Source organism: Lampetra fluviatilis, chromosome 73 (assembly GCF_964198595.1).
Source record: "Lampetra fluviatilis chromosome 73, kcLamFluv1.1, whole genome shotgun sequence".
NCBI classification, from domain to species: domain Eukaryota; kingdom Metazoa; phylum Chordata; class Hyperoartia; order Petromyzontiformes; family Petromyzontidae; genus Lampetra; species Lampetra fluviatilis.
The window spans coordinates 3,000,572-3,014,371 of NC_136347.1; the positions used below are offsets into that span (position 1 = coordinate 3,000,572).

Below are 13,800 nucleotides of genomic sequence, written 5' to 3' on the forward strand. Positions count from 1 at the left end.
AAACAGGACGGGTCCTTGCGGTTTTGTGTCGATTTCCGCCGCTTAAACAAAATCTCGATGGCGGATGCGTATCCGCTCCCCAGGATGGATGAGTCGCTGGATGCCTTGGCGGGAGCGCAGTTTTTTTCCACACTCGATCTGCTTTCTGGATTTTGGCAATTGCCACTCGATAACGAGTCTAAACCTAAAACTGCTTTCCGCACACCTGGGGGCCTTTTTGAATTCAACCGTTTGCCCATGGGCTTACATTCCGCCCCCGCCACGTTCCAGAGACTCATGGAATTGGTTTTGTCAGGCCTCCATTGGGATACCTGTTTGATTTATCTTGACGATATTATCGTCTTTAGTCGGACTTTCGAGGAGCACCTCCAGCGACTGAGAGCGGTGTTCCTCAGGATGCGTTCCGCTAAGCTAAAATTTAAACCGGCTAAATGTTTTCTGCTTCGGGAATCTGTCAGGTATTTGGGCCATATCGTGAGTCGTTCAGGGATCTCGACGGACCCTGCTAAGACGCATTGCGTCAGCTCATGGCCAACGCCAACCTCGGTCACGGAGGTTCGTAGTTTCATTGGTTTTGCCTCCTATTACCGTCGTTTTGTCAAGCAATTTGCCACCATAGCCAAGCCCCTGCACGCTTTGACGGCTAAGGGTGTGAGGTTTCACTGGGGGGCAGAGGAGGAGGATGCGTTCTGCTCCCTCCGTGACGCTTTGGTGCAGGCTCCCCCCTTGTGTTACCCCGATTTCACACAACCGTTTTTGCTTGACACGGACGCCAGCAATACGGGTATCGGGGGGGTGCTCTCACAGTTGGTCGGGGGGGTTGAACGGGTGGTCGCCTACGGTAGTAGGGTTCTTTCCCCCGCAGAACAACGCTATTGCGTAACTCGTCGTGAATTGTTAGCCATTGTGTTTTTTACACAGCAATTCAGGCCGTATCTTTACGGCCGTCATTTTACGGTCCGGACGGACCATGCGGCTCTACAATACGCTATGCGCGTGGCGCAGCCATCGGGCCAATTGTCCCGATGGTTGGAGGTCCTTCAAGACTACCAATTCACGACGATTTACCGAAAAGGGTTGCGGCACTCAAACGCGGACGCCTTGTCGCGGTTGCCGCCGTGCACGGACTGCACATGTTTGTTGGGATCAGCGCGGTGCAAACCCCCGGTCGCCGGCGCCCCGGGAGTTGCGCTCGCCGCCACTGACACCCCGGGAGAGGACGCCCCCACGGGGAGGGATTCGCTGTTGTCGTTGCCCCTCATTGAGTGGGGCCGCCTCCAGATGTCCGACAGCTCCCTACTTACGCTGCGTCGGAAAGTTGGCGCTCCCGAAAAAGGGGAGGCGCGGGTCGGTTCCTGGGTGTGCAGACAGGGCCTGTTGATGAGGTGGGACAACATGTCCCGGCGTCACGTGCTCGTGGTGCCTGTTGCTATGCGGGGTAGGATTGTTCTGGCAGCTCATGAACGGATCATGCATCTGGGTTTTCACAAAACGCTCGCCCTAATCCAGCGAGACTATTATTGGCCGGGGATGGGTAACGACGTGGCGAATATTCTTAAGGGATGCGTAGAGTGCGCCAAAAGGAAACCGCCACCATTGGCGGCTAATCCACCGCTGCAATCCATTCAGGTTTCGCGTATAAACGAATTGGTAGCGTTGGACATCTTGGGGCCCTTTCCGGTTACACCAAGGGGAAATAGGTTCCTGCTGGTTGGCGTGGAATACTTCACCCGATGGCCTATGGCATGGCCGCTCGCCAACCAGTCGGCTGCGGCGGTGGCGGACGCCTTTGTCCAGGGTTATGTGTTGGACAAGGGCGCCCCCGAACGCTTGCTGACGGATCAAGGGAAGAATTTTTCGAGCGTTTTGTTGCGCGAGGTGTGCGACCTGTTGGGTACAAAGAAAGTGCGTACTTCCCCCTACCACCCGCAGACTGACGGGATGGTTGAGCGTCTGAACAGAACGATTACGTCTATGTTGTGCCAACAGGTCTGCGACGATCAGGTTGATTGGGACTTACAGGTGCCGGGGGTACTCGCGGCCTATCGAATGGCCCCTCATGCGGCGACAGGGTTTTCCCCATTTTTTCTTATGTATGGGCGGGAGGCCGATCCGGCCATGGACGTCCAACTGGGGATTTCCCAGCCACGTGCAAAATCTAAATTGGCAGACCACATCAAATTTAATATCGCCAAATTGACTGAAGCGCGGGAGGGGGCGAGGTTGAATTCGCGGTCGCGGCAAATTGCAAACGAGAAATTGCATGAGCGGAGGGTGCATACGCATGATTGGAAACCAGGCGATAAGGCCTGGCTGCATTGTCCACATGCACCGTTGGCTACGTCCCCCAAGTTGTTGAGACCTTGGAGGGGACCGGTGGAAATTGTGCGGGTTGCACGGCCCCAGAGTATACAGATTAAATGGGGGAAACGCCGTTGGTATGTGCACCCCTCCCGACTGAAGCCCTATGCGGCACCGTGTGACCCCGTTCTGTGCCGTGACGACCGGGCGTGTGATGTGACCGTCGACTCGGGGAGGGAGGTGTCGCAGGCTGATCCTCACGTGTCTCCACCTGACCCACCCCCAGGTGCCTCGGGCTTGACGGCTGCTGACCATCGAGAGCCTGAACCCCGGGGCACGCACGAGTCCTCGATGCCTGGCCGATGTCTTCCTGAACCGCCGGCACCACCGGACGTTCAACCGCGTCTGGTGCCGTACGACGGACCGGCAAGGCGGACTCGGGCTAGGTCTCAACAATTTTCATGAGGACGGGTTTTTTTTTTGTGCTCTACACCGAGCTCGCCCGGTGTTCCCCTCTGCCGGGATAATGTCCCGTTGTAGGGACGCTCGGAAGAAAAGGGGACACTGCACGAGTCGAAAGAAAAAAAAAATTTTTTCCATTTATTTTTTTTGTATACACATTGCTATTGTCACTCGCCGGTTTGTATATATTGTTCTGTTGTCGCGGTGGCATTGGTTGAGGGTTGCGGATGGTGGTGTTCGCGTCGTGTTGTGTTGTTAGCTTAGTTGTTGTTCTTGTTGTTGTGTTGTGTTACGGGGCACACAGGGAGGGTTTGTAATTTTTGTAGCAGCCGGGGCGGCTGCGAGCTATGTGGTAGGGGGTGATGTAGTGGTGGTATTGACGTGCGCCGACTGTGACAGTGATGGATCACGGGGCGGCGCGGGGTGCGGGGTTGGGCACGCGTTGTGGGCGTGGTGTGGACGCGCGCGCCGGGAGTGACAGATGACGAGGCGGCGCGGAGTGAGTGGTGAGGCACGATGAGATGTGGGAAAAGAGGATCGTAGCCAGCACCCGGCGATTGGTCGAATAAGTGGGTGCTCGCAGCGACGTCCGCAGGTGGGGTATAAAGGGGGACGCGCGAGAGCACTCGGGGAGAGTTACCCAGTTGAAGACCCGAAGACGGAGCTGAAGACCTAGTGAAGCCGAGTAGCTCAGTGGCGTTAGTCGCCGAGTAGCTAAGTGGATGTTGGTCATCCGAGTAGCTCAGGGGCGTTAGTCGCCGAGTAGCTAAGTGGATGTTGGTCATCCGAGTAGCTCAGTGGCGTTAGTCGCCAAGTAGCTAAGAGGATGTTGGTCATCCGAGTAGCTCAGTGGGCGTTAGTCGCCAAGTAGCTAAGTGGGTGTTTGTCACCCGAGTACTAAGTGGATGTTGGTCATCCGAGTAACTCAGTGGGCGTTAGTCGCCAAGTAGCTAAGTGGGTGTTTGTCACCCGAGTACTAAGTGGATGTTGGTCATCCGAGTAACTCAGTGGGCGTTAGTCGCCAAGTAGCGAAGTGGGTGTTTGTCACCCGAGATACAAAGTAGGTGTTAGTCACCTGTAACCAAGTTTGATAAAATAAAGAGTGTGTTACCCGTGAAGTCGTCTCCCGTGGAGTTACTACATTACATATGCAAACATGACTCCTTGTAAAAAAGGTGTCAGTTTTGTTGCCAGATAAAAGGGTAGTCTATGGGTCTCTGTGTGAGTCTATGGGTCTGTGTGAGTCTTTGGTTTTCTGTGTGAGTCTATGGTTTTCTGTGAGTCTATGGGTCTCTGTGTGAGTCTATGGGTTTTTGTGTGAGTCTATGGTCTCTGTGTGAGTCTATGGGTCTCTGTGTGAGTCTATGGGTTTCTGTGTGAGTCTATGGGTCTCTGTGTGAGTCTATGGTTTTCTGTGAGTCTATGGGTTTCTGTGTGAGTCTATGGGTCTGTGTGAGTCTATGGGTCTCTGTGTGAGTCTATGGGTCTCTGTGTGAGTCTATGGTTTTCTGTGTGAGTCTATGGTTTTCTGTGTGAGTCTATGGTTTTCTGTGAGTCTATGGGTCTCTGTGTGAGTCTATGGGTTTCTGTGTGAGTCTATGGGTCTCTGTGTGAGTCTATGGTTTTCTGTGAGTCTATGGGTTTCTGTGTGAGTCTATGGGTCTCTGTGTGAGTCTATGGTTTTCTGTGTGAGTCTATGGGTTTCTGTGTGAGTCTATGGGTCTCTGTGTGAGTCTATGGATCTCTGTGTGAGTCTATGGGTTTTTGTGTGAGTCTATGGTCTCTGTGTGAGTCTATGGGTCTCTGTGTGAGTCTATGGGTTTCTGTGTGAGTCTATGGGTCTCTGTGTGAGTCTATGGTTTTCTGTGAGTCTATGGGTTTCTGTGTGAGTCTATGGGTCTGTGTGAGTCTATGGGTCTCTGTGTGAGTCTATGGGTCTCTGTGTGAGTCTATGGTTTTCTGTGTGAGTCTATGGTTTTCTGTGTGAGTCTATGGTTTTCTGTGAGTCTATGGGTCTCTGTGTGAGTCTATGGGTTTCTGTGTGAGTCTATGGGTCTCTGTGTGAGTCTATGGTTTTCTGTGAGTCTATGGGTTTCTGTGTGAGTCTATGGGTCTCTGTGTGAGTCTATGGTTTTCTGTGTGAGTCTATGGGTTTCTGTGTGAGTCTATGGGTCTCTGTGTGAGTCTATGGGTCTCTGTGTGAGCCTATGGGTTTCTGTGTGAGTCTATGGTTTTCTGTGCGTCTATGGGTCTCTGTGTGAGTCTATGGGTCTCTGTGTGAGTCTATGGGTCTCTGTGTGAGTCTGGTTTTCTGTGTGAGTCTATGGTTTTCTGTGAGTCTATGGGTCTCTGTGTGAGTCTATGGTTTTCTGTGTGAGTCTATAGTTTTCTGTGAGTCTATGGGTTTCTGTGTGAGTCTATGGGTCTCTGTGTGAGTCTATGGGTCTCTGTGTGAGTCTATGGTTTTCTGTGTGAGTCTATGGTTTTCTGTGTGAGTCTATGGTTTTCTGTGAGTCTATGGGTCTCTGTGTGAGTCTATGGGTCTCTGTGTGAGTCTATGGTTTTCTGTGAGTCTATGGGTTTCTGTGTGAGTCTATGGGTCTCTGTGTGAGTCTATGGTTTTCTGTGTGAGTCTATGGGTTTCTGTGTGAGTCTATGGGTCTCTGTGTGAGTCTATGGGTCTCTGTGTGAGTCTATGGGTTTCTGTGTGAGTCTATGGTTTTCTGTGCGTCTATGGGTCTCTGTGTGAGTCTATGGGTCTCTGTGTGAGTCTATGGGTCTCTGTGTGAGTCTATGGTTTTCTGTGTGAGTCTATGGTTTTCTGTGAGTCTATGGGTCTCTGTGTGAGTCTATGGTTTTCTGTGAGTCTATGGGTCTCTGTGCGAGTCTATGGGTTTCTGTGTGAGTCTATGGTTTTCTGTGCGTCTATGGGTCTCTGTGTGAGTCTATGGGTTTCTGTGTGAGTCTATGGGTATAAAATTATCATTATTCAAAAGGTAACTTTTTCCCCCATTGGCTGAGCAAACCAACGAAGGTTTCTAAGTCGGCGAAGTGACTTTGGTGGAGATTTTGCACGAAGGTCACCCACCACATCGATGGGGAGGGGAAAAAAAAACGATCCTCGCGAGAGCCGTCGACACATTTTTTTTTTGCCCGTCAACGTTCGCATCATCAACTTCCGCGGATCTAAAAACAGGCGGTCGATGGATAAAAAAAACGAACGGGGTTTTTCTTAATCTTTAAGTATGGATTGGGTCTCTCAGATATGCATTAGTGCATGAAAAAATTGAGCTTTTAGCATTCATGTTTTAATATTTCACGAAACCACAGTGTGTGTTTAATAACACTGGTCACCACACTTTTTCTGGCATGAGGTATTCCAACGGTTTTAAGGTAATTTTGGGGGGTGCTGATTCCAAATCTGGCATCAGTTTTTGTCTATCACATCAGGTTTTTGAGATATGAAATATTGCATTTTCAATAAAAACTGCAGAAGAAAAATATAAAATAAATGTGGATATCTACATAAAATGATATTATAAACACACTATCCTAAAAATACATCACTATATTTTAACACTAAAGCAGTCACCGACTCGCAACAACTTGCAATCATAAGTGACGGAGTTAATTTCGGGTAAAATCAATGAAAATGGGGTATGCCGATGGCATAAAAATGAGATGTGATGGAGCAAATCTGAGATCAGATTTAGAATCGGCACCCTGAAGAAATTAGTCTCGAACAGCTGCAAAAGTCCAGGCCAGAAAAAAATGTTTTTTTGTTGTTGACCAGTGTAATTCTGGCCTGGTCGACTTTGCCCAAAATTAATTTAAAAATTACATTTAAAAAAATGTTTTTTTTGTTGACCAGTGTAATTCTGCCTGATCGACTTTGCCCAAAATTAATAAAAAAAATGTTTTTTTGTTGTTGACCAGTGTAATTCTGGCCTGATCGACTTTGCCCAAAATTAATAAAAAAATAAATTTAAAAAAATGTTTTTTTTGTTGACCAGTGTAATTCTGCCTGATCGACTTTGCCCAAAATTAATAAAAAAAATGTTTTTTTGTTGTTGACCAGTGTAATTCTGGCCTGATCGACTTTGCCCAAAATAAAAATGTTTTTTTGTTGTTGACCAGTGTAATTCTGGCCTGATCGACTTTGCCTAAAATACAAAATAAATTAAAAAAGTTTTTTTGTTGTTGACCAGTGTAATTCTGGCCTGATCGACTTTGCCTAAAATACAAAATAAATTAAAAAAGTTTTTTTTGTTGACCAGTGTTATTAATCCGTCAACGGCTAAGCTCTCAAAAAACGGGGAGCCCTCCGTATCACTCGCTGGCTTTGTATTGCAGAACACTTTCCTGCTGCGGAGGGAGCTGGTAGGAACACGTTGGGTTGCTCGGTCAATGGCCTGCAGGGTCAACGGTGACGTGGTGTATTCCGCAAATATGCCCGACTGTGAGGGCGGGCACAAGCCGGCGTGGGTAGGTGAAACGTTGAGTTTTATAAGGGCACCACGGGGTGACCAGCCCCTCCCCACCCTCCCCACCCCTCCCCACCCAGTCCCACCCTCCCCACCCAGAGGTGTGTGTGGTGTGTGTGTGCCAGAAAAGGTCCTGGCAAGGATTATTCAACACCGCCTTGCCAGGCACGCTGAGGAGAGGCTTGCGGAGCCCCAATGCGGTTTCAGGAAAGGGCGGTCCTGCACTGATGCCATATTTTCTGTCCGCCTGCTACAGCAGAGGTGTAGGGAATTCCAACAGGTGCAGAGTTTCCCATACCTGGGCAGTGTGCTCATGACCGACTCCAGTTTAACAGCAGAGGTCTCACTCCGAATCAGTCGAGCGGCAATATCTTTTCATCGGTTGCGTAACGCTGTGTGGAAGCTACCTGGTCTGTCGCTCCGCACGAAGCTTCGGGTCTTCTCGGCCACAGTCATTCCCTCCCTTCTCTACGCTTGCGAAACGTGGACCCCCCTAATGGAGCATCTTCGCCGGTTGGAAACATTTAGGCTGGCCTGCCTACGATCCATCCTGCGTTTAACCTGCAGGCTGGATTGTGTGAGGAGCTCACAAAGCCTTGAAAGATCTGGGCAAAGTCCCATCGGTGAGCTCCTCCGGCATGCAAGGCTGCGTTGGCTGGGTCATGTAGCCCGCATGCCCAGCCACCGCATGCCGAAACAGCTTTCGTTAGGCCGGATCGAGGGGGCTAAAAGAGATGGAGTGATGTGGTACAGGAGGACGTGGAGCTGAGTGGACTTGCCGATGACTGGCACCAGCGGTGTCAAGATCGGCCTCAGTGGAGGAGGCTCGTGAAGGACGCTACTGGGCAGTTGGAGGCAGTCGCCCTCCAACAACAACGGAGGGCGGAGGAGCGACGCTCACAACAACGAGCGGAGCGCCGGGCGGCTAAAGCACAGCAAGTTGGCACAGGTGGTGCATCAGCCAGTCATCTCGGTCATCTCGGTCAGTCGACCCGTGGGACCTGCTGGGTCTGCCCCGTGACCTCCTGCCAGCGCGCGTTCGACACTTCACGTGGCCTCAAGGTGCACATGGCCTGGCACAAGCGTCGTGGTGACGACACCGCCACTTAGTGGCGAATGGCGGTTGTTGTTGTTGTTATCTATGTGTGTGTGTGTATCTATGTGGGTCTGTGTGTGTATTTGTCTGTGTGTGTGTGTCTGTGTGTGTGTGTATCTACATGTGTGTCTGTGTGTGTCTGTGTGTGTCTGTCTGTGTGCCCCGTTCTACGAGTGGGAAGCTGAGTGTGGGACACGGGGGGAACAAGTTCAAATGTACGAGTCAGCCGGCAGGCAGGATGGAAACAACCACAACCAGTTCGACTTTATTGGCCTCGTGAAAGCAACGCAATACAGAGAGAGACAGAGAGAGACACACAGAGACACACAGAGAGACAGAGACAGACAGAGAGAGACACAGAGAGAGACACAGAGAGAGACACAGAGAGAGACACAGAGAGAGACAGAGAGAGACAGAGAGAGACAGAGAGAGACACACAGAGACACACAGAGAGACAGAGACAGACAGAGAGAGACACAGAGAGAGACACAGAGAGAGAGACAGAGAGAGACAGAGAGAGACACACAGAGACACACAGAGAGACAGAGACAGACAGAGAGAGACACAGAGAGAGACACAGAGAGAGACAGAGAGAGACACAGAGAGAGACAGAGAGAGACACAGAGAGAGACAGAGAGTGACACAGAGAGAAACAGAGAGAGACAGAGAGACACAGAGAGAAACAGAGAGAGACAGAGTGACACAGAGGGACAGAGAGACACAGAGAGAGACACACACACAGAGACACACAGAGAGACACAGAGACAGACACACAAGACTACGACACACACCCACACACACACAGAGACACACTAGGAGCTGCACATCAGGCAGGCGTCCTTGTTGTCGAGGGAGCAAACCATCGCTGCCAGGTTCGCCTCGGACGCCCCACCGGCCCCGCCGGTGGCCCCGCCGGTGGCCCCAGCGGCGGTGGCCGCAGCAGCAGCGGCATCAGCGGCGTCGGTGGCTCTCAGCATCTCCTTGTCTAGCGTGAACTGGATGGGGCTGGCGGCCGCTTTGGTTCGAAGGTAGTACATGCCCGTCTTCAAGCCCTGGGGACGACGCACACACACGGAGCGAGGGTGGGTGGGTGGGTGGGTGAGTGGGTGGGTGGGTGAGTGAGTGGGTGGGTGAGTGGGTGGGTGGGTGGGTGAGTGAGTGGGTGGGTGGGTGGGTGAGTGAGTGGGTGAGTGGGTGGGTGGGTGAGTGAGTGGGTGGGTGAGTGGGTGGGTGGGTGGGTGAGTGAGTGGGTGGGTGGGTGGGTGGGTGAGTGAGTGGGTGAGTGGGTGGGTGGGTGAGTGGGTGGGTCAGTGGGTGGGTGGGTGAGTGGGTGGGTGGGTGAGTGAGTGGGTGGGTGAGTGGGTGGGTGGGTGGGTGAGTGAGTGGGTGGGTGGGTGGGTGGGTGAGTGAGTGGGTGAGTGGGTGGGTGGGTGAGTGGGTGGGTCAGTGGGTGGGTGGGTGAGTGGGTGAGTGAGTGGGAGGGTGGGTGAGTGGGAGGGTCAGTGGGTGGGTGGGTGAGTGGGTGAGTGAGTGGGAGGGTGGGTGAGTGGGAGGGTGAGTGAGTGGGTGAGTGGGTGGGTGAGTGGGTGGGTGGGCGAGTGGGTGGGTGGGTGAGTGAGTGGGTGGGTGGGTGAGTGGAAGGGTGGGTGGGTGAGTGGGTGAGTGGGTGGGTGAGTGGGTGAGTGGGTGGGTGAGTGGGTGAGTGGGTGAGTGAGTAAGTGGGTGGGTGGGTAGGTGGGTGAGTGGGTGGGTGGGTGAGTGAGTGGGTGGGTGAGTCGGTAGGTGAGCGGGTGGCTAGGTGGGTGAGCAAGCTGGTGAGCAAGCTGGCGAGCTGGTGAGCGAGCTGGTGAGCTGGTGAGCGAGCTGGTGAGCTGGTGAGTGAGCTGGTGAGCGAGTGAGCGACTCACCTGTTTCCAGCCGTAGAAGTGCATGCTGGTGAGCTGGTGAGCTGGTGAGCGAGCGAGCGGCTAGGTGAGTGAGCGAGCTGGTGAGGGAGCGAGTGAGCGAGCGGGCGAGCGGGTGGCTAGGTGAGTGAGCTGGTGAGCTGGTGAGCTGGTGAGCGAGCGACTCACCTGTTTCCAGCCGTAGAAGTGCATGCTGGTGAGCTGGTGAGCGAGTGAGCGAGCGAGCGGGCGAGCGGGTGGCTAGGTGAGTGAGCGAGCTGGTGAGGGAGCGAGTGAGCGAGCGGGCGAGCGGGTGGCTAGGTGAGTGAGCGAGCTGGTGAGTGAGCTGGTGAGCGAGCGACTCACCTGTTTCCAGCCGTAGAAGTGCATGCTGGTGAGCTTGCCGTAGTTGGGCTCCGCCAGGTGAATGTTCAGCGACTGGCTCTGGTCAATGAAGGCTCCTCGATCGGCGGCCATCTTGATGATGGCCTTCTGAGAGATCTCCCACACGGTCTTGTAGAGTTCCCTGACGTCGTCAGGGATGCCGGTGATGTTCTGCGGGAGAGAGGGGGTGAGTGGTGAGTGGGTGAGTGGTGGGTGAGTGGTGAGGGAGGTGGTGAGTGGTGGGTGAGTGGCGAGGGAAGAGAGATCTCCCACACGGTCTTGTAGAGATCCTTGACGTCGTCAGGGATGCCGGTGATGTTCTGCGGGAGAGAGGGGGTGAGTGGTGAGTGGGTGAGTGGTGGGTGAGTGGTGAGGGAGGTGGTGAGTGGTGGGTGAGTGGTGAGGGAAGAGAGATCTCCCACACGGTCTTGTAGAGTTCCCTGACGTCGTCAGGGATGCCGGTGATGTTCTGCGGGAGAGAGGGGGTGAGTGGTGAGTGGGTGAGTGGTGGGTGAGTGGTGAGGGAGGTGGTGAGTGGTGGGTGAGTGGCGAGGGAAGAGAGATCTCCCACACGGTCTTGTAGAGATCCTTGACGTCGTCAGGGATGCCGGTGATGTTCTGCGGGAGAGAGGGGGTGAGTGGTGAGTGGGTGAGTGGTGGGTGAGTGGTGAGGGAGGAGAGGGGGGTGAGTGGTGAGGGAGGTGGTGAGTGGTGGGTGAGTGGCGAGGGAGGAGAGATCTCCCACACGGTCTTGTAGAGTTCCCTGACGTCGTCAGGGATGCCGGTGATGTTCTGGGGGAGAGAGGGGGTGAGTGGTGAGTGGGTGAGTGGTGGGTGAGTGGTGAGGGAGGTGGTGAGTGGTGGGTGAGTGGTGAGGGAAGAGAGATCTCCCACACGGTCTTGTAGAGTTCCCTGACGTCGTCAGGGATGCCGGTGATGTTCTGCGGGAAAGAGGGGGTGAGTGGTGAGTGGGTGAGTGGTGGGTGAGTGGTGAGGGAGGTGGTGAGTGGTGGGTGAGTGGCGAGGGAAGAGAGATCTCCCACACGGTCTTGTAGAGTTCCTTGACGTCGTCAGGGATGCCGGTGATGTTCTGCGGGAGAGAGGGGGTGAGTGGTGAGTGGGTGAGTGGTGGGTGAGTGGTGAGGGAGGTGGTGAGTGGTGGGTGAGTGGCAAGGGAGGAGAGATCTCCCACACGGTCTTGTAGAGTTCCTTGACGTCGTCAGGGATGCCGGTGATGTTCTGCGGGAGAGAGGGGGTGAGTGGTGAGTGGGTGAGTGGTGGGTGAGTGGTGAGGGAGGTGGTGAGTGGTGGGTGAGTGGTGAGGGAAGAGAGATCTCCCACACGGTCTTGTAGAGTTCCTTGACGTCGTCAGGGATGCCGGTGATGTTCTGTGAGGAGGTGGGTGGTGAGGGGGTGAGGGGTGGGTGAGGAGAGGGGGGTGGTGAGGGGGTGAGGGGTGGGTGAGTGGTGGGGGAGGAGAGGGGGGTGGTGAGTGGGTGAGTGGTGGGTGAGGAGAGGGGGGTGGTGAGTGGGTGAGTGGGTGGTGAGTGGGTGAGTGGTGGGGGTGGAGAGGGAAGAGAGGGGGGGAGGGAGGTGGTGAGGGGGGTGGTGAGTGGTGGGTGAGGAGAGGGGGGTGGTGAGTGGGTGAGTGGTGGGTGAGGAGAGGGGGGTGGTGAGTGGGTGAGTGGGTGGTGAGTGGTGAGTGGGTGAGTGGTGAGGGAGGAGAGGGGGGGTGAGTGGGTGGTGGGTGAGGAGAGGGAGGGGGTGGTGAGTGGTGGAGAGTGGGTGGTGAGTGGGTGAGTGGTGGGTGAGGAGAGGGGGGTGGTGGTGAGTGGGGTGGTGAGGGTGAGTGGTGAGTGGTGGGTGAGTGGGTGGTGAGGAGAGGGGGGGGGTGAGTGGTGGGTGAGTGGTGGGTGAGTGGTGGGTGAAGAGAGGGAGGTGGTGAGTGAGTGGTGAGTGAGTGGTGGTTGAGTGGTGGGTGAGTGGTGGGTGACGAGAGGGAGGTGGTGAGTGAGTGGTGGGTGAGTGGTGGGGGGGAGGGAGGAGAGGGAGGGAAAGGGGGGTGGTGAGTGGGTGAGTGGTGAGTGGGTGAGTGGTGGGTGAGTGGTGGGAGAGGGAGGAGAGGGAGAGGTGGAGTGTGTCACCCCCCACCACCACCACCCCCCCACCCCCCGTTGTGTCTGGGGTGCCGTCACCAGCGTAAAAATATCGTCAGTGATCGATGCCCTTTATTCACTTAACCCCCTTCGAGCGAGACTCATAGACTCTGTAGCACAAGAGGGGGGGGGCACGGGGGGGGGGCACGGGGGGGGCACGGGGGGGGCACGGGGGGGGGCACGGGGGGGGGCACGGGGGGGGCATGGGGGAGGGCATGAGATCACCATCACCTTCGTGATGTCGCGGGCAGACGACACACACACACACAGCACACACACACACAGCACACACACACACAGCACACACACACAGCACACACACACACACACAGCACACACACACAGCACACACACACACAGCACACACACAGACAGCACACACACACAGCACACACAGCACACACACACAGCACACACACACAGCACACACACACAGCACACACACACAGCACACACACATACACAGCGCACACACACACAGCACACACACACAGCACACACACACACAGCACACACACACACAGCACACACACACACAGCACACACACACAGCACACACACACACACACAGCACACACACAGACAGCACACACACACACAGCACACACACACACAGCACACACAGCACACAACACACACAACACACACACACAGCACACACAACACACACACAGACAGCACACACACACACAGCACACACACACAGCACACACACACACACACACAGCACCACACACACACACACACAGCACACACACACACAGCACACACACACAGCACACACAACACACACACAGACAGCACACACACACACAGCACACACACACACAGCACACACACACACAGCACACACACACACACACAGCACACACACACAGCACACACACACACAGCACACACACAGACAGCACACACACACACAACACACACAGACAGCACACACACACACAGCACACACACACACAGCACACACACACAGCACACACACACACAGCACACACACACACAGCACACACACACACAACACACACAAC

The 13,800-nt window shown here is 54.4% G+C and overlaps 1 protein-coding gene across 1 annotated transcript in view; it reads right to left on the minus strand.

The window, feature by feature from the left end:
• Positions 1–8,521: 8,521 nt before the first annotated feature.
• LOC144953293 (ribonucleoside-diphosphate reductase large subunit-like) overlaps positions 8,522–13,800 on the minus strand; it is an 84,149-nt gene continuing 78,870 nt past the window's right edge. Inside the window, 2 exon segments of the mRNA XM_078883864.1 lie at positions 8,522–9,395; positions 10,593–10,781. Coding sequence (XP_078739990.1) covers positions 9,156–9,395; positions 10,593–10,781 — 429 coding nt within the window. The 3' untranslated portion in view covers positions 8,522–9,155.